This window comes from Aphelocoma coerulescens, chromosome 3 (assembly GCF_041296385.1).
Source record: "Aphelocoma coerulescens isolate FSJ_1873_10779 chromosome 3, UR_Acoe_1.0, whole genome shotgun sequence".
Taxonomy (NCBI): Eukaryota; Metazoa; Chordata; class Aves; order Passeriformes; family Corvidae; genus Aphelocoma; species Aphelocoma coerulescens.
Window position 1 is genome coordinate 23,065,315 of NC_091016.1, and position 27,778 is coordinate 23,093,092.

The following is a 27,778-nucleotide window of genomic DNA, read 5'->3' on the forward strand; positions in this document are numbered from 1 at the left end:
GCGGGCGCGGCCGGCGCCGCCTCCCCGGCTGGGCGGTGCGGGCGGGAGGCGCCGCCGCGCTCGGGTGTCCCGGGGCTGGGCCGGGCTGTGCCGGGCGGGGCGGTGCCGGCGGCGGCGCGGGGCTGGCGGGAGCGGCTGGCCGGCGCGGTGGGTGCCCCGGCGCGGGGTGAGCATGGTGCCCTAGCGCTGGGGCTATGTCGGAGGCGGCCCGCAGCCTCCTGCAGCGCTGGGGCGCCAGCTTCAGGAAGGGCACCGACTTCGACTCCTGGGGGCAGCTGGTGGAGGCGATCGACGAGTACCAGATGTGAGTGCGGGCCCGGCACGGCCCCGGAGTCCCGGGCGAGGCGCCGGGGTGAGGGAGCGGCCCGGGGTGGGGTGGGGCAGGGCAGGGGGGCCCCACCGGGCCCAGGCCGCGGCCCCCTCACCCCTGGGGCCCCGCCGGCGGGTCCGGCCCTTTCCCGAGGCGCGGGGCCGGGGCGCCCCCTGGGGCGGGTGCCCGACCGAGGGGCGAGGCGGGAGCCGGCCCGTCCTGCCCTCCTTGGGAGGGCGGCAGCGGCCGGCGTGGAGCTTGGAGCAACCTGGTCTGGTGGAAGGTGTCCCTGCCCATGGCAGTGGATGGAACAAGATGATCTTTACTGTCCCTTCATACCCAAACTACCTTGTGATTTTGTGAGCGTGGGCTGCCGGGATTGGTTGGTGGAGCCCCACAGGCGCCACTGAACCGGGCTACCCCCATCCCATTACCCTGTTGCCCTGGCACCACACTTGTGGGAACGGGGGGACCTGGCAAACGGGCTGCCTAAGCATCGGCCTCAACCAGAAAAGCCCCCAAGCAACCTATCAGAATGAAAAGGGGTCCATCACACACTTGTGTGTTTTGTCCCTGATGGTACCAGGGTGGGAGAGTGGGGAATCTGGCAGCCCCAATCAGGTTGGCTGGCACAGGGTGGGACCGCACCATCCATGAATCCTTTGGCAGTAGAGGAGTATTGGCTGTAGGGCACTGATGATGGACTCCTTAGAAACAGACTTGGTACCTTTAGTCAGATGTTCTCCCCTACTACTCCATTTGCCCTGATGATGAAAGCCATTTCTTTGTGATTGGAGTATTTCAGGCTAGGCTTCTTGTGGTAAATTTTCTGGAAGTCGTCAGGAGGGTTTGCACTTGTTCCCCAACAGAAAGTCAGCTGAAGAGATGCTCCCTGAGGGATCTTTTAGCGCTGTTCAGGACTGGTCAAGTTGGGCTGTAATCACACTGGCTGCCAGTTCAGTTGTCATTCAGAGTAACTGGTCTGCTGGCCACGTACTGTGTGGTCAGGAGAGGCTGTAATCTCATAAGTTCATTCACTCACCAGGCAGGATGATGCAAGTTCAGTGATTTGCAGTTTGCTGATGGCCTTTAGAGTAGGGCAAGCTGTTACTCTACAAACCTTGGCACAGAGATGAAAAGAAGTTTTCTTACAGATCTGTATCTCAGCAGAAAAAAAGAATCATCAAGAAGTAAAAGAAGATATTTTTACTAATGGCCCTTATGTGGATGTCTACGAGGAGTCCAGTAGAATCCTAATGCTTTAAACTGTCTTACCAGTCTCAGCAGTGAGTTTCATGTAATGATGTTTCTTTGGGATGAACAGTCTTTGGGCTCTCCTTCTGAGCTCTCTTCATTGAGAAGTGAGGTCACTAAATGTTTGCAGACAGGCCAGTTTGAGAATTGAAGTGCAATTTATGTTGCCTTCCTCCCTCCTCTGCTTGCATCGGACAAGAGCTGAGGTGATCTCCACACCCTGGCTCTGTTCTGACCTGGGAGCAGTGTGGTGTCTTTGTAAGAAAGCTCCTCTTGGGTGGAAGCAACATTCTAAGCTGCTCTTATCAGTGAGTTGCTACTGAATAGTTGTCAGTAGATGAACTCTGTAGTCTGAGGACTGTGTAGAAAGGAGAGAGAAGATCAAGGGATTACAGGAAGATATTTCCTAGGGAGGAACAAAACCTTTTCTGTGTGTATATCTTATCATTTGTATCTTTAGCAGGTAAATTAATAACAATATCAAGCAGTAGGGTAGAAGCTGCAAATAAGCAGCACAGGGCAAGATACCAAGCTGTAGTTCTGGAGAAACATTGCAGGATAGGTTTATTCTGTTGCCTTCTCAGAGGCACCCTGAGATGGGATGAACAGGTGTGGTGCTGCTCTTGACCAGGTGCTGTGAACACCAGCACTGTCTGTGCTGATCCACACAAGCATCCTGGAGAGAAGCTGCTTACACTGAGCTTGCTGATGCTGAGAAAGCTTGGATTTGGGAAAAAGCGAAGTCCTGATGGCTGGTGTTGTAAAACACAATTATGTACCTCCTCTGTCCATCTGTTCAGGTCTTCATGTTACTCCTGGAAGTACAAGAAGCTTGGTACAAAGACTGGCCCTCCATCATTCAGGTGCTTATTCATGCAGGAACCCTTCGAGCTGTCAGCAGTGGCTTCCTTGTTAAATGTCCCCATCTGTGGAACTTGGTCTCATCCAACTTTGAACGAGCTTCAAGGGGAATGCCAGATGCATTTATTTGGATTAGGGTGGATTTTTTTTTGTGTTAGTGACAAATGGAAAGAGGGTTGTGTTAGTGATGCTTGCAGAAATGTTAATGCTGTGATGCTGCCTGTTGTGGGTGGCATATTGCTGCTATGGTGATATGTTTTCTTAAATCATTACTTTTAAATGCCCTTTCTCTGTGTCCTGTGCATCATAGGGCAGTAGGCAGGGAGTGTACTTTTGGGTTCAAGCATGTTGTGCTTTTTGTCTTTTCTCAGACCCAGTCCTTCTCCAGTTTTGAAGGGGGACCACGCCACTGGGTTGTGCAATTACCTCATCCAGTTTGTGTTTTCCCTGGTGAGAGTGAAAAGCTACAGTGCCCTCAATCAGTATGGACATTTTTTGAGAGAGCTTATTTTGAGGAAAAGCAAAGAAATTGAGTTCTGATGTTTGTTTCTGCCACAGGCTTTGACAACAATCTGTTCTGCTGTATGTACCTTGATGTATATATTTTAAACTCCTCCTAAAGCTGAGCCAATGTCCACAGCAGTGGTAGAGAAAAGCAGAGTCCCTTTCACAGTGGAAACTTGTGAGGTTCCAGGAGGAAGCCTATTGTGATGTCCCTGGGTTTCCCCTCAACAACCCCTGTCCTCCCTCTGCCTCTGCTTATAAAAAAAATTATTTACAGGGAATGGCAACAATTGCCCAGAGGTTTTGCTTGTTTAATGTCCTCCTTCCTCCTGGGACGGAAACTGTAACTCTTCCCATAGCTTCCCTCCAGCTTCCTTTCGCTTTCTCGAGCTGTTTGCTTACTGTTACTTTCCAAACCCTTTGGTACTCCTGCCTTGGTGATGACAAGGGGTGGGGTTTGTGCTCTGCCTGTGATGCTGACAGGCACAAATGTGAGCGGATCCACCCGACAGCCTGGGCCAAGCTGCCCTGTGCCTGGCTTCCAGTGTGCTGGGAGAGCGGGTGCCATGGCATAGGGTGCCCGAGCCCGAGCCCCCGGCATCTCACTTGCCTCAGCCTCTCCCTGGGAAATGTGTGTGGGATTGCACCACAGTGGGTCTTCACAGGGGTATGGTTTGTTATTATAAAAGAAGAGGTTTGTGAGAGGAAAAAAGTCAGTGCTTGTAAGAGGGGCTGTTGGCTATAAGGACCCTCTTACCTGTTCTCCCTTCATAATGCATTAGTCTTTCCTGCCTAATGTAGTTGCACACCTTGTCCACCTTCTGGGGTTTTTTCCTAAGTAGGAGCTACCATGGCCATAGAAAAGTTTGTTTCAAAAGAAAAAAAAAAACAAAACAAAAACACAACAGCAAAACCAACCCAAACCTCTTTGGAGCAGCAGTCTGTGAACCTTTTGGCTGACATATTTTCTGGAGCTGGGGTGTGTGTGTTTGTGTTGTGTTCCCACTCTACAATTTTCTTTTCCCCCATCCAGATTAGCAAGGCACCTACAGAAAGAGGCGCAGTCTCAGCACAACAACTCGGAATTCACAGAAGATCAAAAGGTGAGTACTGCTGTTTGCTCAGGCAAGGAGCTTGACTCATAGATGTTGATGTGTGTTATGTTTTTTTATCTCGCAGGCCAGGGCCTTATGAGACCTTTTTTCCTCCCTCAATGTACGCAAACAGAAACAGAGCCCAGCGTGGCTGAAACAGTTGCTGTCATTAGATGTGAGGGATGCTCTGCTGTGCTATTGAATGTCAGGCATGCTGGCCAGAGTCCTTCATAACTTGGGTGTTTCTTTTTTTTTTTTCCTTTTTGGAGTAATGGTTGATAACTTGCTTATTCAATGTTAGCACAATTTATGTCGTGAGGTCTGAATACAAAACATCTTGAACTGCAGACGTTGAGGGTGTATGAGGGGGTTGAAAGCTTAACATGTAACACCTGACAGGGAAGGATCCTGACAGAATACTCCCTAGCAGCCTCTTAGAATGTTGTTTATAATCTTTCAAAATATTGAAATTACTTTACTCCTCCCTCTCTCCCCTCTGTTGAAAAGGCTGTTTCTTGTCTCAGCAACATACTACTGCAGTTCTGTGATGGGATTTAAATGGGCTCATGCACTCAAGCATTTACTGCAAAATAAAATCTTTTGAGATTTGAGGCCCCACTAAATTTCCTTGTCTTCTATAAAGGCATGTTTTTCTTAGGAATAACAAACTAGAGACTTGTATTTCCAGATAGCCGTGTCATAAGATCATTTGTTTGAGCAATGCTGTTACCTGAAAATGGACATTTGCTAGCTCAGAATCTCACCAATGGTAATAGGATGCTAGAGTAATGGGATCTGTGCTCAGGAATGGTACTCCTGAAAACAGGTCCTGGCTATAGAAATTCAAGATGAACTTGCTGTGCGTAAAGAAAGTCATACAAAGAAATGCACCTTTACATAGACTCTGAGAGAGCATTGTAGCTGTTTCCATGTTGTGTTCCAATAAGAAAAGGAAAGACCTGGTCTTCCATGTTCTGCTTACCATCTGCAAAGAAGATGATAGAGCTCCTGATTGCCTTAAACGGAGCCATAATTCTGGAGAAGGATTTGGTCCACTTTTCCTGAACTGTAAGCCTTGAGAGCCTTGCTAATGTTGGACAGCTGTTTATTCCTTGAGTGCTTCTGCTCTCCCTCCCTTGCTGGTAGCTTTCTCCATCATTCTCAGCTAGAGTCATCTTTACTGTGTGTTTCCCCTCTGTGGAGACTTTTGAAAACGTAGTTACTTCATGAAGGCGAAGCTGTTAATCTCACTTCTGGAGACATCATCTCCTGTGAGTATGGGAACCAGAACCACACAGGGCTTTGCCTCCAGATGTTCCCTGAGTCTTATGAAAAGGACCTTGGACCAGATTGTGGAAGTGAATGAGGTCAGCCGTGAGGGAAGGCCTGGGGGGCTCCGGAAGTGGAGATAACTGACCTCAGATGTTTGATGCACAAGTGCTGTCATGTCTTAAGGCAACAGTCTTCTGAAAGAAAAAAAGTAAGGAGTGGTGGTTTTACATCCTAGCAGAGTGATACCCATTTCTAAAGCTGATATAATTTACAAAATAGGATGGCATTTTTATCACTTGCTGGTTTTTGCAAATCATTAAGTGGCTGATGCACTGAATCTTTGAGTCTGGTTATCAAATAGCAGTACCTGTTTCATTAGCTACATGCACAAACCAATTCCCCAACATTTTGTTGAAAGAACACTTTATCTCCTCTACCATGAGGAATGCTAGTCACAAAAAGATTTGTGACTAGAGTCTTGCTGTTGCTTAGAAAAAAGCAGTTAAAACTCTGTACAGCAAAATCTCTGATGTAAAGCTTCTTGCTGTGCTGGTCTTCCCTATTTCTGCAGGAGCTCAGCCAGTATATCATCTAGTGATTATGACTAATTACTATCATCACTAATATCATTCACATGGCATCTGGTTGGAGGGCTTAGTGTATGCTGGGTTTGCAAGCAGTTTGATTAAATAGAAATGTATCTTCTTTCCTGCTGCCCTTCCAAAAATCAGCTACAAATCAGTAACTTTTGCTCAACTGTTCTCCTGCCAGTGCATTCACCAGCATGCTCTTTCCTCCTGGTTGCCAAAAATCTCTTTCCCTAATATCTTGACTTTCTGAGACTCTGTATGTTGCATAAGAGCCACCTATTTTTTTTTTCTTTTTTTTTGTTTTTACTGTAGAAGAGTCTTTAACCTTCAGGGTTTGCTTATCTGTTGTCACTGCCCAAGGCTACAAGCAGAATTTCATAGATTGAAAGGCCATGAGGCTAATTATGATTTCCAGTTGCTTGATCTAACATCATTCCAGTTTTTTTGTAGATTTCCAGTCAGCTGTTTTCCAAAGAACCATACATGCTGCTGAGAATTGCTGTGAGGCTGTCGTTGTTTCTTACTTTACTTTGTGGGGAAGGTGGATTTCAACAGAGACTCCTCTGTACTAAAGGGAAGCTACTTGCTTTACAGCTGCAGGGAAAAAGGACAAGAGTAGGTTCAAATCCTCATCCCTATCACTCTGTATGAACTTTTACCACATCTGGGTTTATTTCATGTATCACATGTGGTGTTACAGTGCAGATATGGCCACACCAAAATTGATGGTGTGTTACTTGCTAGTGTAATCGTACAATCTGTCAATCTAAGAACACTTGACAGATACCACCAGTTTCTCTCCTAGTCATACTGTGAGCCAGTTATCATTTATCTTCTAATACATGTATTGTTTATGGTAAGAGTTCAGGCTTTGAAATAGTCATATCTTTCCTTTTTGCTCCTAAAGAGTCAGTTTTGAAGCACTGTATGCTACTTGCCTTGATAGAGCAGACTCCAGATTTTGTTGTTCATTCCTGTATTTTCAAATTCTGATGAGTTGTCATAACTATTGCTGGATGTAATTCTGGAGTTTTAGTCCTTAGGGAAGGCTCTGTCTTGACTTGGGTAATTGACAGTGCTGGAATCTTCATTAGTGATTGTGAATTTTATTGAAGAATTTCTCGGCAGATCCTGTAAACAGCAAATCATTTTGTTTAGTCTCCCTTCAGCAGCTGTAAAGAGGCTGTGCAAGTTTCATCACCTAGAAGCAGCATGTGTGGAATACCTACAGCTACTGCTACTGGTGAATTTACCTCAGCCTTAACATTTTGAATGCTGCTGTTCATTGTTTTACCTCCATTCTCTTAAAATCCCATCTTCATTCATGATCAGCCACTGTGTTTTGCGATAAGAATTGTTCCAGTTAGGTTTGGCCCTGGCTGTCAGCTTGCCTCCAGCTACAGTTACTCTCACCCAGTTCTCTGTGCAGTAAATGTGACCTTTAAAGCCCTCTTCCAACCACAGTTGTTGCTTCTCGTGTAACTGTTTTTGTACTAGGCTGAATTCTCGTCAGTGTTAGAAAATCCTGCTTTTGAAGCAATGATAACTTGCTGAAATACGAGCACTGTTGAACAGTCTTAGCATGATTCATTAAACTACTGGTCTTCTAACAGCCTAAACTCTGGTTAAAGCCAAGCTCTGCTCTGGCTCTGTGTTTGTGCAAACATCTTTGCCTGCATTACAGTTAACGCAGTCATTACTCACACAACTGCTCTGAAGAAACCTTGACTACGAGATCAACTGACTTTTCCCCGTTCTAATCATGAGTTTACATAAAACTGAATCTTCACTATTTTAAACTAGCAAAGTTAATTGGGGCTTCAGTCTTTCTAATGAGATGCAGAATGTTTTCCCTGCTGCAAAAAGGAGCCTTTGCATGGGGTAGTTGCAGCTGAAAATGATAGCAGTGTTTAGCTGCATTTTTAACTTTTGGGTTGGGTGTGGTCCCTTAAAAAAATAGTTATGAATAATGCCTGCTGGGAGCTTGCCATATTTCAATAGATTCCATATAAAACCCATTCTTTACTATTTTAAGACTCCCAAACTCTCTTCAATTAATCTGTTTCTAGAGCCATTATTGCCCTTCAGCCCCCAGGAGCCAGAGGACACACATTTTGTATTGCTGTTTGTTCTGTTAGGAGGTTCCTAGTTCGGGCACTTTTCAGAACACACAGTCATGAATCTGCAGGATAGGGAATAGTGGAGTTGTTGAACTTACTGGTGAATTGACAAATGAGATAGGGGCTGAGCAGTGCCTCTGAGATCTTATTTATGCTGTGGGCTTAATGAGAGGCCAGGAGGGCCAGAGCCAGGTGAAAATCTGTTTACGTGTTCTGGTTCTGTGGTGGGGCATGGAGACCGTGTGCTGGTACCCTGCAAACTCATAGCCCTCTTTCTGTTGTGCAAATGGAGGAGTTTTGATCTCACACTGAATGGGCATGCTCTTTTCTTAGCAGTCAACACCCAAACCATTGGAACAGCTGGACTTTTGCAAATGCTGGAGCTCTGGTCAAACCTCAGAGATTCCCCTCCCTTCTCTAGGAAAGCTCTGGATTCTTTTCTTTTACCCATTATTTCACACCTTCCCCTTTAAGAATCTACCTTTCCAAATATATTCTTCCAGATGTTCTCAAATATGAAAAGGAATTCCTTTTGTTGTACTGCAGCTGATTAGATGGATGTAGTGTGTTCTCATTCTAGGGACTGAGAATCTGCTTCTGCAGTACTACCTGGCGCCCTCTCACCCAGCCTGGCAGTACATGTCAATAAATCCACAATGCCCATGTGTGCAATGTGGGTCTGAAAGTCTCAGAGTGAACTCAGGACTCTACATGCTCTTTTCTATTTCAAAATACCTGTGTTTTTTCAAGCTATGCTGGAGATCCAGTCATGGGTCTCTGTTATGTAGCAGAATTTATTTTGGGGAGAAGGGAGTTTGTTGACTGAACAATGTGTCCTGTGTTAATAGGCATCACTCGCTGCTTTCTGGGAAGGTGCTCAGAAGAACTAAAGTTTCTGAAAGGCCTCCATACAATGGACAGTAATGAAAATTATGAGGATGTAAAGTCTGGCCTAGTGCCATATTGAAACAGAATGTTAAGGGGAGAGGAGATGCCAGCTGGGGAGAAATGGCTTCAAAAGCTTTGATGAGCCTGTGGTAGCAGGTGAAAATCTGCTCAGATACCTGAGGCTTTTGCATGCTCCAGTTGGCTCTGCCCTTGAGGTACTGATGTGTGATCTACTTATGATTCAGCTCCTGAACTCTTTCAACTTTCAGAGTGGCCTAAGCTGAATTGAAACTTCAGTCACTTAGCTTTTAGCCCAGCCTGTTGAAACTGCTGGTGGCCTAGGAGCTGATTGAGAAGGATTTGTGACACCCCTTTGCAGGAGAGCCAGAGCAGGTGATGGGGGGAGGTACCTGGGAAAGCATGCCTAGTTTTTATCTGCTGTTCCCAACCTCTTGGGGTCCAAAAACTGTAACCCTCCTTTTGGATTTGACAGACACTGCATAGCTTGCCAGGTGCCCATACTCTTGAAGTTCTTTGATGCTAGGGTTGTGCTCTAGGAAATCTTTTCCTCCCCTTGCATCTGGCTTGTGGAGGAGCTGTTTTTATACTGCCTGATTTAAAATGAGAGAATGAGTTACAGGTTCATATTTCAACTTTAATCTTCCTTCTGGGGGGAAACTTAATTTGAAAATAAACTGCTTTTCTTTGTAGCTTCATTGTTGCTGGTTTTCTTGCCCTATAAATGTTCTACAGAGTATTTTGAGTTTATATCTGGCCCTTATTTCTGCAGATTATCTGAGTTTTTCTTCACAAAAAGGTTTTAGTCAATGAACAAACTTGTGATGGTCAGGCAAAATACGCTGGGCAGTTGTGTCCTCTTGATGTCGCTTACAGAAGTCCTAACTCCTCATTTCAGCTGGTAGTAACAAACAAATGTGACTTGCTGGAGCATCTTATTTTGTGAGATATAAAAGCTTAAAATTGTCTTCAAAGCAAGAGTGCTTGCAATGGGCTATTCTGAAGGCCTTCCCTCTCTTCTACCTTTTTGAATTAAAATGAGAAATTACTTCACAGTTCTGCTCACAGATATTTTAGATTGCTGACAAGTTTGAATTCAGGAATATATTCCATGATTCACTCAGAGTTTAAATCTCTTAAAATCACAAAAATAGAAAGTTAGAAAAATAATCCACCTTTAGACTTCCTCTCCCACCAAAACCCACAGAAGTGGGCTGTGTTGTTTTAGGGCTGAGATACTGGGCTGCTGTAATGTCTGATGTGGGTGGACTTGGTCTGCTGATGTTGGGAGCCTGGTAGAGGAACTGTAGGCCTGGCTCCTAAAAGGGCAAATCAGCACAAACCACTCAGGTTCTCACAAGGTGCTTGGCTTGGATTTATTTTTTTTCAGTCCCCTATCACCTGAGAGCAGTTGAGTTTATAAACAGTTTATGATGTGATAGGCATTATTACAGTTTCTGCTGAGTGAATGACCCCCATCTGTGTTGTTGGGCTGTGGGAGGGGAGTTAAGTGGCAGATGTCTTTCATCTATTGTGCTTTCAGCAAATCCTGCTTGTGTATAAAAAAAGCTTCTGATGAATGGTCTGGTATTGAACAATAGGCCTGAAATCTTTGCAAGAAAAAGCAACTGTTTATGTTTATGTTCTTTAAAAGTGTCAATCTGGACAATACAGTTTCAGTACTAATTTTTTTTTTTTCCCTTTCAGAAAACCATAGCTAAAATTGCAACATGCTTGGAACTGAGGAGTGCAGCTTTACAGGTATAGCTCTTTTTCCTATCTGACTTCATACTTTAGCAGCAGGGAACTGTAGAGCTTTTTAAAACTCATTTACTGTCTTCAGAAATACCCAAACTTCTGAAAACAGAGTGAACACTTGGAATTTCCAGGTTGTTGTCGTAACGGCCCAGGTGGCTGCCTTAAAAAAAACTGCAAGTGCTTGCATGAGCATCTGTTAGGGCTTGTACAGGAATTTAACTGCACATTTTGTGTCTTTGGTTCTTTGCCTCATTTTCATCCTTCAGAACTGTTTAGTTTCTCTTCCTAACTTGTGTGCAAGGGTAAAAAGATCCCCAGAATGATCTTGCACTTACTCAGCTGCTTCACAAATCATAATACACCACAAAGAAGAATGTGTATGTAGAATAAAAATTACTTTATAGCAGTCATGAAAACTGGCAGTGCTCTAGGAAAATGTGGGAAAACAATAATTGGTAAACTACTCTTTGGACTTTTTTCTGGACTGCAAGTAGATGTCATAGGAGTGAATATCTTTTTTTCTCAGCATAAGCTTATCCCCAAAACAAAAAGTGAGCAAGAGAAGTTTCCAAAAGACCATGAATAGGGAAGGGATGAATCAAAGCCTGGGTTACTGGATTACCTCTTTGCCAAGAAAGAGTGATGACAGGCAAATTTTGCATCAAGTTACTCGCAGCAGCACTCCCAAATACTTGTGTTGCTGGACAAGGTGCTGCCTTCATTTGCCCAAGAGGCTGGGATACAGCATGCTGGACTGATGAGGTGGGGGCTGACCAGTCGTGAGGCTGTGAAGAATTTGAGGAATTATTTGGTTACCTCTACCTGTCATTCTATTTTGATCTAACCTGGGGTTACCTCTACCTGTCATTCTATTTTGATCTAACGGGTGCTTCTACGACTACAATTGAACATTGATGTTCCTAATGCTGCTGTCTTACTTGGATGGTTCTGGCCTCTTTCTCTCTGAATTGTGCCTTTGTTTTGTGGTTTTTAAGTGTATCTTGAATAGAGTAAATCTTAATCAGGCCAATACCAGCCATTTCATAAAATGCTCCGTGAAGTGTTTTAATTCACGTTGTCAATTAACTTTGAAGAGTGTGGTGCTTGCTTGGAGTCACTGTGACTTTGACAAGGACCTGCGTGTTCCACTGTGGAACAGCTTTGTGGGTCAGGTCACATCTGGGAGCAGCAGCAGAAGCTGCAGCCATGTCATAACCTGCCAAGCTGGAGAGATGATGTTGTGCAAGAACAGCCTTCCTTGCTGTTGATTCCCCAGCAGTAACTCAAGGATTTTTATAACCTTTTGAGAGGGTACAAGAACCTATTGCCCACTTCACTTTGGGGTGGGGTTTACTTGCTGCAGTTTGGTTATGGTTTCTTAGCAGAGGTTAAAGCAGTTAGTGAGTGTGGTCACCTTTTCCCACTCTCCTAACACTAAGTGTATAGCTGCTTTAGTATCCTTACACAGTCTTGCAGAAGGTCCCTATTCACTCTTGGACAAAATCAAGAAAAAAACCTCATTGGACCTTAAATGCTGAAAGCAATAGGCAATCTTAAGGAATGCCAAGGGTGCAATGACATAATAGGTAAGACCTGATCATCCACCTAGAAAAGGATGCAGTGTCAATCCTCTTATTTGCACTTCTTTTTATGCCAGCTCTGCCACTTGTCTCAGAATAAACTAATCTTACCAAACTGTTGGTGAGCTACCTCAGAATAAAAAATGGAGAACTTCTCTGTTGCGTTAGTAACTCAAATAGGCTTACTGAGAACTGTACGTGTATGTGCTACAGACAGAGGAGAAAACCATCATCAGAGCTGGAGAAAAGAAAGATGGGAATTCCTCTTCTGTTTTCAGTGAGTTCTTGGCTGAGTTTTGTCAAGCTCATCCTGTGTACTGTAACTCCTACTAGTGTCACAATGTTGGACACGTGTCTTGAAATGTGAATGTTCCTGTGTGCAGTAAGAATGTACCACTAGTTGGTTTAAAAATATTTATCTTGCATTAGAGCTTGGAATACTGGATAAATTTGTTCTTAATATTTGAGAAGTAACGTAGTCTCTGCCTCACCTGGGAACCTGCCTTTTGTTGGGTAGATTTTTTGGGGGGATGTAGCTTTGAGGTAAGTTGGTGTGCTGGAACAAAAGAAGCACCTTGCACGTTTATTTTAAGAGAGGGTAGCTCTGTGTGAGAGGAAGGTGCATCCCAAGATCTGACTCTTTCTTTGTACTGTCCTAGTCCACCCAGTCGCAGGATGAGTTTAAGCTTGAGGATCTGAAGAAGTTGGAACCAAGTAAGTGGTATCTTTGTATTTTGAATGCCATTTATCATGACAATGGAAAACATGACAGCAGCAGGAATACTGACTGACCACACTGCAGTTCAACAGTCATGCTGGGTTTAGGTGCTTCTTCCAAATGTCTGTTTCCGTGTAGACAAAACTTGATGTGTATTAAGGAATGTAACATGAGTAATTTAAAAGTACAGTAACCCAAATGTTTCAGATAATATATAAGCAACTTGGGTGCTGCTAATTTTTGCACAAAATAGTATTTTAAGGTATCAGTAGTACATTATATAATTTACCTGCACATTTTTTATTTGAACTGTGTTTCAACGCTTTGTGGTCTTCCTTCTTGCAGCATGAAATTTATTTTTTCTTTTGAAAATATTTAACTTGTGCTTATGGTAGCCAATCACCTGTCACCTCCCACTGTAATGCAACCAGACCAACGAAGCTGAGAGTCAAAGTGAGGATGTGAGTCAGTCTTTGAAGGGTTTTGTGTGATGTTGTTTTTTCCCAACTGATCCTGGGTCAGTTCTTGGTATGTCAATCCAGAAATAACTTTTCATGTAGGAAGTATCTATTTATCTGCTTCATTTTCCTTCCTGTAACACTGGCTGCTTTGTTCTCAAAGCATCCTTATGATTAGAGCTTCCACATCTAAGCCATATTATTGTGAATATTAATGTTTCTTCAATTCTCAGGGAACAGGAAATGCGGAAGAGCTTCTTTCATGCTGACAGAAGTTGGTTTTATTTTGCTTATGGCACAGTTATAACATTAAGGGGCACGCTGGGGATAAATATGATGGGCAGGCAAGTGTTTTTCCCCTTCATGAGTAGGCTGAACTTCCCTGCAGAGGATCTTATGGGGAAGCTTGTTAAAAAGTGGAGCATTGAGCTGAGCTTCCTGATATCTCTACCAAAACATAGAATCCAAATGCTTTTGAACTGTTCCCTGAAAGTGCAAAGTGAGGTGTGTTACAAACTGCTGGGTCTGTGAAGACCATAACTCAGGAAAGGGTTTAACTGGGTGTTGGAATATTCGGTCTTCCTCACTCTACATATTGTATGTCTGGCCTCTGAATCCTCTGACTTGGGATTTTTCTGTATAGATACTGCTGCTCTCTGTTTACAAAGTATTTAAAATGTTGTAATCATTGAATGACTGTGAATTTTAGACTCCATTGTGCAAATGCCCTGTGAGTGACTGAATGTTGGAAGAGAGATGGGAATCCTGTCCAAAATTTAAATTAAGGTGCAACAGTCCTGTTGCTTATCTTGCCCTCCATCAGAGAATTGATTTTTAGCTGTCAAAAGAACTGCTCAGCAGTGTGAAGTGCATTCAGCCCACACCTCCTACAACAAGCAACTATATTAAAACTGAGGAAGAGTGTGTGGCCATCAGTTTTCAAATACACTGAGTTATTTTCCTTGGAGGAGAACGGGTGCTTCTACGACTACAATTGAACATTGATGTTCCTAATGCTGCTGTCTTACTTGGATGGTTCTGGCCTCTTTCTCTCTGAATTGTGCCTTTGTTTTGTGGTTTTTAAGTGTATCTTGAATAGAGTAAATCTTAATCAGGCCAATACCAGCCATTTCATAAAATGCTCCGTGAAGTGTTTTAATTCACGTTGTCAATTTTCTTTTGCATCCCACCAGAAAAAGCTAAAAAAATCTGGGCTGGCAATGCAAATAAGTGATTCCTTTGTTAGGTCAAGCCATTCCATTAGGGTGGAACAAAAACAGCTATTCACACAAAACAGCTATTCACACAATTTGGCTTGTTTTAATTACTTTTGTGCCTGAAGCTGTCAGAATGGTTTTGGTGTTGTTATAACAACCAGGGCCCTTAGATTTACTTTTTTTTCCCTTAATCTTGTGTTGTTGAGTTCTAACTTTTCCTACTTAAGCTTGCATTTCATGCAGCTTGGAAAGTGAAGCAGTTGGCTACTTCTGTTTGTTTATAGGATTTGTCACTGAATAGTTTGTGCTGGAATAATGCTACAGGAGGTTCCATACATACAAATAGTTCCTTTGAGGCTGCACTGTGTGAAGTCATTGTTAACACACTGGATCTCACAAATCCATTTCTTTGTGGAAGCTTATACCAGTGTTAGAATTCACAGTACAAATGGAGGGGCTGGGGCATCCCTTGTGCCTAGGTGATAATTATAAGACAAGTGGATACTGAGTTGTACTGGGAAGCCTAGTGTCCAAATTATTTTATGTTGTCTATTAAAAAAAAAATCAGTACAGGTATGACAAAAAATCCCTGTCACAGAAAATCTAAATGGACAGCGGTCTTTATCAAGTTAATGTGTCCTGGTCTTATGGCCCATGTTGATATTTCTTTTGAAGTCTTTCAAGAAAGAGCCAACTGCTGATAAAATCGGGCTATGAGGATGGTGAAGGGCCTCTAGGGGAAGCCTTATGAGGAGAGGCTGAGGGCACTTGGTCTGTTCAACCTGAAGAGGAGGAGGCTGAGGGGAGACCTCATTGCAGCTACAACTTCCTTGTGAGGAGCAGAGCACGGGCAGGCACTGATCTCTGCTCTGTGTGACCAGTGACAGGACCCAAGGGAGTTGTGTCAGGGGAGGTTTAGGTTGGATATCAGGGAAAGGTTCTGCACTCAGAGGGTGGTTGGGCACTGGAACAGGCTCCCAGGGCAGTGGTCACAGCACCAAACCTGACAGAGCTCAAGATGCTTTAGGACAATGCTCTCAGGGACATGGTGTGATCCTTGGGGTGTCCTGTGCAGAGCTGGGAGGTGGACTGATGATCCTTGAGGGTCCCTTCCAAAAACTCTGGAGATTCTGTGATTCTATGCAAATCAAAGTGACATTTGTCCAATGTCACAAAAGGAAAGGCAACTTCTGCAGAAGAGCCTGCAGAAAAGTATTTTTAAAAGATCTCTGTTGGAAATGCAGCAGAGATGGAGGCCATGATGCTGGGATCTACTGATTAGTTGCACTCGTGGAGAATTTTCCATGAATCACGTTCTCGAGCAGCAACATTACAGAGGGGAAGGGCTCTTTCTCCCAGAGGTGATTGTGTTTTTGAAAACAAAACAGAGATCCAAAAAAGCTCAAACCAACCTTTTAAAGCTTGGCTGTCTTACACAGCATTACAAGGGAGATTCCTGTTCATATTAACCTAATTTTTTTCCTGTGATCTGGTATTTTTATTTGAATCAACTGAAGCTCACACTTGTGGTAGATGCAAAGAGGATTTTCCTTTTCCTCAAAATTTTATTGCTTAGCTTTTTCTTAGTGGCTTTGAATAAGTATTTCACCAGGCTGAGTGTGGTGGACCTGCTGCTTATCCTGTTGATCTTTAAAGGAGCACTTAAATTGCTGTGTTACAACTTTGCAAAGTTATTTGCCACTGGTGATGAGACAAGAATTGAAAGCATTTTAAAAACTTGAGCCACGGCTCTGTGCACCAAAAGGCGACAGGTTCTGCTTCTGAGCTGAACATTCAGCACCACATTTGTTCCCGGCAGGACAGGGGTGCTCAGCCTCGGGCAGCAGCAGGATTTTAGGTGCTGTAGAACTGTCTCCTCTTGCATGTGCTCATGTCAGCGGAGCACTTTGGGCCCTCTAGTGATGCCTGAGGTGAATTACTAGGAGGGTTTTTTCAGGGGCTGCTCGTGAGAGGACCTGGTTACTAGAAGAGAGGAGTCTAGCACTTATCAACCTTTGGAAAGTGGGAGGAAAGCTACTGTGACTCCTGTCTCTTCTGTATAATGTGCCTATGATCTGTAAGAGATCTCACTTCACTGAGGCTTTTCTCCTGGGGTAGTTTCACTTTCTGTTTCTGCTGTGATGTAGCTCTGTGAGAGCAGGGGAATTCTGAGAGTAAGAAAAATCCCCTTCTTTTCCTGAACCTCAGCAGTACTGGAAGGTGACTGCTGTTGATCAGCTGCTTTTCTGGTGGGAAGTGGCTGTGATTCTTAAGATTCATGTTGAGCTCTGCATTACTGGTGCCTCAGAGCGAAGTCTTTGGAGAGAGAGACATGGCATCAGCTTTGTTTCTCATCACAGCTCTGACTTTAAGGCACTTTAAACCTTTCTCTGTATTTATGTATTGTGTCTGGCTGGGATCAGGCAGTGCTTAACCTCTCATGTCATAGCACAGAAATCAGAAAAAAAATCAGTATGAGTAAAGACTGGAAAGACTTTTTGGTTTCTTTATAGTTTCCCAGAGGGATACTTTATTCTTAACGCATTCAGATGGTGTCTGGTAAGCTAATGCAGGAGCCCAGGCTGGGTGATGGGAATGTGAAGGCAGACAGGGAAGCTCTCCTGCACTGGCTGAGTTGTAGTGTGCTCAGGCAGAGGGGCCTGGCAATGGCTCCTTAAGCATAACTGCTATTTAAGTACCTCTTGGTATTTGTGTAATCTGAACATTGTTTGAAAAGAGTTTTGTTCTCATTCACTACTCCTAAGGGGAGGATTCCTGTGCTCTGAGAGGTCTTACTGCAAAGTGAAGCTCTGTTAGGGGACTCAGGAGTTTTTTCCTCTCTGTTCCCCCTACCAGTCTGGGATACTCATTGTCTGGTAGGAGAGTGCCTCTCCTTGCAGGTGTTCTCTTGTAAATTTTTAGGCCCTTTAGCCATCATGAAATGCTTATTTCTTTCACATGTTTTTGGCAGTTTCTCTTTCACTGGTAGATGTGTTTGGAAATGGCAGATAAAGTTGGGATTACTAAAATGTGAGTAAGTTTCCAATATAAATGGCAAAGCCATTCTCCATGGAATGCTGAAGGTATAGGCAATGTCTCTGGAGCTTGGTGCCCAGGTATTGCACATTATCTCTCCTGAATTTCACCAATCTGCCCAGACATCCGAGGGCAGATAAAAAGAAAAGAAAAACAAACAAAGCCATCACCACCAAACAAAACTCCCAAAACACATGACTGAAGAAGCAGAAAATGTCACCAAAGCTTTGTGTTATCAGCACAGTTGGTCTCCCATGGTGGCTGCCTGAGTGTGCACCCACATCAGCTCTGGAGATTTCAGTCTGTGTGGAGCTGAGGGCAGTAACACCACCCCCCTGATGGCAGTAACACCACCACCCTGCTCTCAACAGCCACCAAAGATTGCTGCCCTCACCTCGGGGCTGCAGCTTTTTCTCATGAAGATTCTGGTTGTTGCCACGTTCATCTTCCCTGTGTGAGTGTGGTAGTGATCTTGTACTGCAGTTGCAGTTCAACCTGTCTGAATGTTACTGTGATAGTTGTGATCACAGCTGTGCTGGTTTTTAAAACAGGAGAGAAGAGGGGTGTTTTTTGTATGATCTGATTATTTTAAAAATTATTATTATTTGTGTGTGAAGATGCTGTGAGAATGGACATAGCTGTGCAAAGCAGTAGAATTAATGCTGATTTATGAGTATGGATTTTTATTTTTTCCCTTCTCTGCAGTCTTAAAGAATATCCTCACTTACAATAAGGAGTTCCCCTTTGATGTTCAGCCTGTCCCACTCAGGTAAGAGAGAACTTCTTGGACATCACTTCATGTACAGATATGTACTTGAAAGGGAGTACCTGGTGTGCACCTGGAACACATTTCTAGAGCCATCTGCTTGCCAGACTGCTTTATGTAAACTGGTTAAAAGAACTTCTGAATTCTGTTTGTCTCAGTATCACTAAAAATCAAGACCATGCTTTTGGTAAAATCAGTACTTGGTACATCCCTACATCTCTGAAATTTCCAGTATTGTCTCCTGTTTTTAGGCTCTGTGCTTTCTATTGGTCTGAGCTCCTGCAGTCTCTGTCGGAGAATGTAGGTAGAGATAGAAGTTAAGAAGTATGAAAGGACATTAAAGAGTGTTGTCCCTGCTCTATACTCAGATGCTGGCTTGTGAATTGACAGCCAGGTGGTGAGTGAGTGTTGGTCTCATTTCTTCTTTCTTGTGTTTTACAGGAAGATTTTAGCACCTGGAGAAGAGGAACACTTGGAGTTTGAGGAGGATGATGAGGAAGGAGGAGCTGGAGCAGGGTCTCCAGACTCTTTTCCTGCTAGAGTTCCAGGTAGGGGTACTAGCCTTGCCATGCCAGCCTCTGTAGCTTCTCTGAGAAGCCTCTTTTTCCACCTGTGATTTGAAAAGCTTGGGTGGGGAGCTATAGGCTCATGCAAACAAACCCTAATGCTGTATTGGACAACCAAGGGTGGCCAGTGATTTTTTTTTTTCTCAGCAAACAATATCTTACTGTGAAACAGTTGTATGGAGAACCTGTGAGGGTGGTACTATCTACCTTAAATAATTAGCCTTTATGCCTGACTCAAACTCAGTATTTTCATCCCATGCACTTTCTTAACTATGTGAAGTGTTTCAAATGTGTTCAAATGTAAATTGTGGCAATGTTTCTCCTGCAAGAAGCAGCACATCCTCCTAGAGGTGTGGTAAGTTGTTGCTGGTTATTTTTGTGTGGTGTTTCTTGGTGAGACAGTGGCTTAGAGTGAAGCCAAGCTCTGAGAGGACAAAGGGGGGTTTTGATTTTCATAGCTTTAGTTCTTGTCCATGTGAAAGCACTTGTAGAACTGGATATACCTACAGAGAGGGTCTTCCTGTAGTTTCAGGTTTTGACAATTTAGATGTTGCAACAGAGGTTCTTTAGGTCCCTGGTGTAATTTCTTTGCAGAAGAAACAAGTTTCTAGTTCCAGAGCTGGCTAGCAAACTTTGTATTTCAGGAATGAGATAACAAGTAAGGAAACCAGTGCTGAAATTATGGTCAGAAGAGCTGGGGTGTTGCATTACTGATGCCTGGAGAAAACAGATGATATTCAGATATGATCCCAAGCTCAGTGCTGAATGTGGTCCCTGCAGGCTGTACTGGATGTGGACATGCACATTCTACACCTGTCTATGCCAAGCTCCCAAACAGGCCATAATATATGGTGCTACTGACTACTGACATTTGCTGTTTTGATCCTTGTTATTCACCATGATAAATCCATTTATGGAGATGCCTTCTGTCTGTCCCAAGCACAGCATGGAGACCTTGAGTAGGTGATGGTGGATCAGCAAGGCTGTGACCTTTGCCACAGTGCCAACAGTTAGCTCTGCAACCCATCAGAGCTGTGTGCATGTAGTGGACATAGAAGCTGTGTATGGGCTTAAGAAAGAGTGTAAGTAGGTGATAAGCAGGCTGAGTTTACAGTTAAATCATTTTCAAAGAAGGAGAGTAGCCAAGTTGGAAAGAGGAGAGGCTTGGGGCTTATACTTTCTTACAGAAATACTCCTCAGTAAGATCATGCTTTTAAGAGGAGGTGAGAGCAACTTGTGACTGCTGTTTTACATTGCCATCTATTTAACAGACTGCATATGTGACTTTTCTGAGCTACTTTTTTTCACATTAAGGTAAATGTCTCCATAACTACAATAATATAAATCTCTAAGGTGGTTTTGTACTACGTGTTTCCCCACTGGATGTAAATACTGTGGTGTTTCTTACCTGATTGGAGGTTGGTCTGTTTCTCTTCCCTGGGTGATGAGGCTCAAACAAAAGCAGTTTGCAGCCCTGGGGTGAGTCTTATGAGTAAAGTGAATTTTGCCTATCAAATTGACAGAGTTGTGTTGCACTCCTTGCTTTGATGTGCCTTTAATCCATAGTGTGTGACTGTACTGTCTAACTGACCATGGTCTTGTCTTCTCCATGCATGGCTTCATCGTTATCACATTGCCCCATTCATCTAACCCAGGAGCCAACAAAGGTATGAGAACCTTTTAGTATGTACAGTAATTTCTGTGATCATGTTCATGTAGCTGTGGTCTTCTTCATGCAGCTCTTAGTGCCAACCCTCACAACACAATGTTTGGTAACACTCACAGTACTGGGCATCTATCTGTTGGTCTTCATTTGTCTTCAGTACGAGGAAAAGGGAAGGCCATGGTTGTTGATTCAAACAGCTCTCTAGAAGTCCTGCTGTACTAATGAAGAGGTTCTGAGTTGGGGTGTAGCCAAGAGTAGGTGTAGCTGGATTTTATTTACTGGAATACATATTTTATGGGAAATCTTACAAAGAGTATTTGTGTAGTTGGACTTCTGCGCTGTGTGGAGCTGAACTGAGCAATGGCTTGCTGCCTCTAACAGCAAAGGTTTCCTGCCTTTCTCCTGGTTATATATGACTTTACTCCAGTGCTGTGCTCTTCTGTGATCCATTTCACTTTGTGAGCCCAGCAGAAGACTTGTCACTTTTTCCCCTTTCTCTGAACTGGAGAAGGGAAGAGAATGCCTGAATGTCTGTGTCTCAGCTGCAGTGGGCTGCTGGGCTGGCCCATTGTCTGTCTCTGAAACCCACTTGGAGGAGGACACTTCCTTCATTGCAGGTGCTCCTGGTACCCTCTGGCAGAGATGCCCTGTGGTTGTGTCTGGCGTGGCTGCAGCTTTCTCCTGAAAGGCCTCAGTGTGAGCCTGCTCAGGGGCCCAGGCCGTGGGGCAGACAGCGGGTGGTGCCCAGCCCAGGAAGGCTGTACCACAGAGCGGGCACTGTCACCTCCTGGGGCTGCTGTGTGAAGTGGCTGCAGAGGCTCCAGCACAGGCCTGCCTGGGGCTGTGGCTCACGTGAGACAGGCTACTAGAGTCAGCTACTCTAGTCCACTGCTGGCTTGGCTGTTCCTCCTGCTGGTTCCTTGGATACTCTGTCCTACTGTTCTCTTATCTCCTGGAAGTGAGCTTGACTCTTCTCTCCATTGCAACTCTGCAATTTCACACATTCTGGAAAGCATTCTTCAAGAATAATTTCTCTTAAGCCACTGTTTTTATAATAAATTCCAGGCTGAGGCATCTTTCAGGTGATTTTTCTATCAAGTATCACATCTCTTAGTCCCTTGGAGTGATGGACAGGAAAGCTGAAGACTACATTTGGTCCTGGCTCTTGAGGCCCATGCTGCTTTTAGGAGACAACTGAGAGATGGTGGAGCAAAGTTTTGTGCCAAAGAGAATGCAGGCTTGCTTCTGCCTTCACTTAGATTGAAATAAGATCTCTATCTTTGAACATCTCTTCAGGAAAGACAGCAAGATTACCTAGAGCATGTGCTGCTTTGCAGAAATGAGGGATCTCTACTAAGTTTGCTCTCTAACATTTCTCCCACTGCAGTCAGAAGCCTTTCCCATGCTCAGAACACTGGGCTGTGTCTGCTGTGCTGTGTTGGGAGGTGCCTGCAGACACAGTGCTTTGGAGGCCCTGAGTCTCCTCAGGACAGGAAATACAGAAACATGCAGCATCAGAGATGGGAATTCAAGTCTTGCATGTGATCCTGAGAGGGTGATTGGATGTGGGAACACTCAGGAAATCTTGCTGAAGCTGTGCCTGTAGTTCTCAGAGCAGAATGTAAGGTCCCCTCTTGCAAAGCCAGTCTCTCATAGGACAAAATCTTTGTGGTTCCCCAGCTCCTTAAGCAGAAGAGAGGAAAAAATTGTGTCAAGAAAAAACCCATATTGGATTTGTCAAAGGAAATTATTATGTTGTTTAGTGCTCAAGCCTTAGGATAACTTATTTTTTTCATTAGAAAAGCAAAGCTTTGATCCAAACTTGCTCATGAGCCTGAACATTTTCTGTCCTGGTGCTTGTTCATCCAATAGGGGAGAGGAGCTTGAAGTGTGCTGGTTTTTGCTAAATTCAGCATGAAATAACCTACTCCATGTTTGATGACAGACTATCATGACTTTTAGTAAGTTTGAACAGTCTGGATTTCTTGCCAGCTGCACTGTCTTCCTCAGCACTGTGAGGATTCATTTATACTGACCACCAGGTTTTGATGCTAAATGTTCTTGATGCAGAGCTGGGAACTCCTTCCTTCAGGCAGAAGGGAACTGAGGGGATGCAAACTCTTATATTTTTTTCCCCCTTTAAGTAGAAGCCAGTAGAGCTTACTTAAGAATCAGTTTTCTGGTTTCCTTTTGTACTGTGGGATTTGCAACGATGCCATTTTCCTCCTTAATCTCCCAGTCTAAATGTTCAACGTGAAGCCAAGTCATGTTCAGTGGGGTGGGACTCCTAATCAAATGTCTGAACCTCCTGCAACTGCAGATTGAATCCAGCCTCCCAAATTTAACCCTCGAAAATGATACCAAGTGAGTTCCTTGAGTGGGTTATTCTGCATGACAGCAAGAAATAACACTTTAAACAATGCTCCCCTCTATCCTTATGGCACTAGTTTTTTATCAGTTGATTTGACTTGAGGCAGTCCTGGGTTTTTTGGGAGGGGGCTTTGAAATGTGTCAAATGGTGTTTTGTGTCTCTGCACACAGACATTCCCATGGTGCTGTGTTCTATTGGGATATGAATCTTTGGAGTTTGTACCCCCTAAGAACAGCATCTTCCATGAGAGAAGATGGGATAAGCAAAGCCTCTGCTGTGAGATGACCCCAAGGGTTAATAATATGCTTTACTCTTTCCAGGTACTTTATTGCCCAGATTGCCATCTGAACCCGGGATGACATTACTCACCATCAACATAGAGAAAATTGGTCTGAAAGATGCTGGGCAGTGCATTGATCCTTACATCACAGTCAGTGTAAAGGGTAATGATTTCTGTTCTGCCTCCTCGGTGCTGCTTTGGAGAGAGTGCATTTTCTGAAAGCTCTATTGATTTTTCAGCCTGCCAGGAAAAACGTTTGTTGGTAGTTCTATTGTGGATTTAGGGCTTCTGCTTTAATCATGGGTGGAAAACTCTGTATTTGAGAGCTACTGGGAGGTGAATCTCTACAGGATACGCTCCTCTCTGTGCACTCAGGGGTGCCCTGTCCCTGCTGAGAGCTGAGTGACTTTGCCCTACTTCTCTGCCATGACTTCTGCAGCTGACTCCTGAGTACGGATCTTCTTGGACTGTGTGTACTCCCCACACATACTGGTCTCCAGGCTTTCTGGAAATGGGGAACCACGGCCCACTGACTCCATTCTTGCCCTCTCATTAAACTAATTTTGTAGTACTACAAATATAATCTTACCAGGGCTTGAGGTCTAGAGGAATGGGTGTGAAGCTGGGAAGCAAAGCTTGCAAGTGAAATAAAATAAAAGTGTTAGCCTGGCTAGTGAAATGCTTTGGCCAAAGCCTGGTGGGCTGAGAGCCTCCATAAATCTGGAAGAACCTCTCTCTCTGTCAGTCCAGGATAGGCAATGTTAGGATTTCTCTGTTTCAGATGGTAACATAGTTGGTATCTTTTAAGGCTGAGATTTTTTTGGTATTCACACTCTTTCTAGTGGAAGTATCTGTCCCCCATTTTGCGTTTCTTAGCAGGAAGCCCCTGTAGTCAAAACTGCTTACCCTTGCCTTGTTCTGCTTTACTTCAGCTTCTCTTTACAATCTTTGTAGGAGTTTGATTTTTTTTTTTGTTTATCATGTAAAAATCTGTAGCTGAGCCAATATCCTCTTGTTATTATCAGTTGTGATAATGACCTTGTATGTGTCCTCTTGAAATGTGCTATTGGATATTAAATGTAGGGATGAAACACTTGTCAGATGTGTGATCAGTGCTTCCTCCACCAGACGTCCTCTGGCACAGGGGAAGGAGCAGTTATCAAATGTCCCTTGAATACTTATCAGGGCTTTTAAAGCAAACATTCCTTGTTCCTTGCCACTGAAGTGTTTGTCTCATTGCACACTGCTAAAACTGCTGCTGTAGCTCTCATTTCCCTTCTGGAGCTAAGGGAGACTCTGTGTTCCTGGGCTTGCTTTCCCAACAGGTCTCTCTGTTAACATGAGGCTCCCTGTTTCCAAACTCATTTACCTATAAATGGTGGCTGCCAAGTAAGGAGGTAGAAACTAGGATCAAGAAGTGAGTGTGTGGCCAGGGTATGGCTGAGTCTGCTAATGGTGCCTTTTGATACTTCTATTTTTCAAGGTTTTTGGTCAGGAAAAGTATCTCTGAAGACTCATTTTGTCACTGTTAGGAGTCTGAGGACACTTAGTAGCTGTTTTCCTTGGTTCTAAACCAAGCTGCTTTTCTGCAGGTTTGGAGAGAGGTTTGTTCCTGATGCAGCATTGGCAATCCCAGCCCATGCCCTGGATGAAGGGAATCACTGGTGCTCCAGGGCCTCAGCCTGTGCTCCAAGCACAATGTGTGCACTCCATACCTGTAATCTTGGCCACATCATTAGCAACTTCCTCTGCCAGAGGGAAGGGGATTGGGAATGAGAGGAAAGACAGTAAGAGGACAAATGTACCCCTGGAAACAGCAGAGCCTTAGTGAGAAACAATATTGGCTGTGCCAGACCAGCACAACCAGGGGCTGGTGCTGAGAGCTGGAGTCCATCCCATGGCCCTGCAATGCCTCTGTGGAAAACCCAAGAGGAATAATGCTTGTTGTGTCTAGGGACAAAGCAGGGCATACACAGGATGTGTGAGCTGTGCCAGCTGTACCCTGCAGACCCTGTGTGGAGGGCAGCCTTTGGTGTGTATCCCACTTGGGCTGGAGCTTTGCTGCACTCCTGTGTGCACAGGAAAGGGAATCTTTTGGTGACAGCAGAAAGAAATGCACTCTTAAAAAGAGGGATAATTCCTTTTTTTAGTCTGAAATATTGCTAGAACTTTAGCTGCTTTCCTGTTGTAATCAAAAAGAAAAGGGATATGATTTCCCCTTTTTTAGATTTTGTGGAAATATCCAGGTGTGCATGAACTTTTTCTGGCAGAATTAGGAGAGACTCGTAAATCTCTTAAAGCTGAACCTTAAAGTCTGAGAAGCTTCTGCCATTTTCGTGCTGTTTCTTTCCTGCAGATTTGAATGGGATAGATCTGACTCCTGTGCAAGATACTCCTGTGGCTTTGAGGAAGGAGGACACATATGTCCATTTTAATGTGGACATTGAGATTCAGAAACACATTGAAAGACTAACAAAAGGTATGTGGTACCAGAGACCTGAAACAAGGCCCAGGAGCTTTGGGAACACAGACACTGGGCTGCTCCTGAGCTGGTGCTGCAGGGCTCAAGATCCAGACAAGGATAAAAATAGACCTTTGCATCCTGTCCCTTTCAAATTGGTCACTGGGATGGCTTGCAGGCAAGGGAGAAATGAAAAGAGATAAAAACAGAGCAGTGTGCTCTGCTACACAGGTATTGAGCTGCTTTATCACCTGCTTAGTCATTGGTACCTGGGTGTGAGCAATGGAGTGAAGAGTTTAAGCTGTTGAGAGTGTGATGGGCATTGTAAGAACACAATGTAGCTTTTGAGTAAATAACAGAAGAGTTGGAGATAATTCCCTTCAATTTAAGTAGAGCAACTTAATGGCAGATAAGATTTCAGATAACTCTTACCCATAATTGCTAACTTTTCTATTCAACAATTTTTCCCTCCAGGTGCAGCTATTTTCTTTGAATTCAAACACTACAAGCCTAAGAAAAGGTTTACTAGCACCAAGTGCTTTGCTTTCATGGAGATGGATGAAATTAAACCTGGGGCAATTGTTATAGAACTGTAAGTGACTCACAATTATGGATGACAATGGCAGAGGAAATGAACCAGCCTTCAGTTACAATGTGTGGCTTGTTGCATTAAGGAAGGTTTCTTGGACTCATTAGATTGACTTCCTTAAAGAATACTTCAATAAAAAGGGGAAGATAAAATGCTTTTAGGCAAGTAAGATGGTTAGAGACTCAGAAAGCAGGCCTGTTTCCAAATAAAATGCTGGTGTTAGTAATTTAATTTTGTATGAATTTAATGAAGTCTGTAGGGGAGATTTTAATTTGGAGTTTAGCCTGAGAGTCAGATCTGATATATTTTAAAAAATAATCAACTCATTCTTTTGGTACAGAACTTCTGTAAAGGAAATCTGATTTGAGGCATGAGATATCGATTTGCAATTAAGTTTATGAACATTTCAAAGTAGTATTGAGTGGTGTGCATCCTCCCCTTGCTGAGTGGCTGAAGGTCTGAGGGGAGGGGTTTGGGGTTTGGTTTTTTATTCAAGAAGAGGGTGAATCTTGCAGTTCTTGGAAGAGTGCTTAGTCTCTGCTAGCTTGGAGTACTTCTGAAGTACTGAGTAGCCGATACTGGGTCTCTCCTACAATCCAGAGTATTATGTTGGGAATCTCCTTACAAAAATATTACGTTCATTTACATATTGAAATTTTTCTCCTGTAAAAATCATCATCCAGAGAAAATACCATTTCTTCATTATTGTTGCTTCCAGCAAGCCTTGTCAGATGTACTTAAAAGATGAGGGTAATAAGATCTGTACAGGATGAGCTTTCTAGTTTGCTTTCATCCTCCTGCACAGCCATTAGCACTTGGATTAATGCACTTTCTTGTGGTTACAGGTACAAAAAACCCACTGACTTTAAAAGGAAGAAATTGCAACTGTTGACCAAGAAACCACTTTACCTTCACCTCCATCAAACATTGCACAAGGAATGACCCCAGTTGTGAGACCTCTGTGAACTGAACCACAAGTCCTGGTAGCTGTGTAGTAGCCTTAGGCTCCGAGGGGCGGGAAGACGACTCTGTTCATGCCAGTAGGTCACACGGGACCATCACCCACTGCACAGCACTACTTCAGGGCCAGGGACAAGCCCACCATGCAAGTGCAAGATTTTTTTCAGTAACTTCTAGCTACAGGTTTTTCCAAGAGCCCTGATATAGGTTGACTGCTTTTCCTAAGTTTGCTGTTCATCACTTTTTATCTTTAAGCGTTATTCTCCTTTTGCCTCAAGCTCCCCCTGAGGATGGAGAATGCCCCTTTGCCAAACCTGCAGCAATAAAGATGTGGCAGGCCTACTAACTGTTTACACTGCTGTGCTATTGTAGTTCCTCTCATCTGCATTTCAGAGTCCTCTGGAGTGGGCAGGGTGAAAGAAGACTGGGAGAAGGACGAGG

The 27,778-nt window shown here is 43.9% G+C and overlaps 1 protein-coding gene across 2 annotated transcripts; it reads left to right on the forward strand.

Moving 5' to 3' along the window:
* Window positions 1-77: 77 nt before the first annotated feature.
* On the forward strand, window positions 78-27,683 carry AIDA (axin interactor, dorsalization associated). 2 transcript variants are annotated; one of them, XM_069009481.1, is made up of 11 exons: window positions 79-304; window positions 3,963-4,032; window positions 10,619-10,672; window positions 12,909-12,963; window positions 18,384-18,447; window positions 18,886-18,992; window positions 20,666-20,677; window positions 23,368-23,490; window positions 25,684-25,806; window positions 26,263-26,380; window positions 27,223-27,683. In XM_069009481.1, the coding sequence occupies exons 1-11, from the start codon at window positions 195-197 to the stop codon at window positions 27,317-27,319; spliced, it is 933 nt and encodes a 310-aa protein (XP_068865582.1). In that variant the 5' UTR covers window positions 79-194; the 3' UTR covers window positions 27,320-27,683. The 2 variants fall into 2 exon arrangements, with proteins under 2 accessions (XP_068865583.1, XP_068865582.1); XM_069009482.1 differs by lacking the exon at window positions 20,666-20,677 and having other exon boundaries at window positions 78-304.
* The last annotated feature ends 95 nt before the right edge of the window (window positions 27,684-27,778 follow it).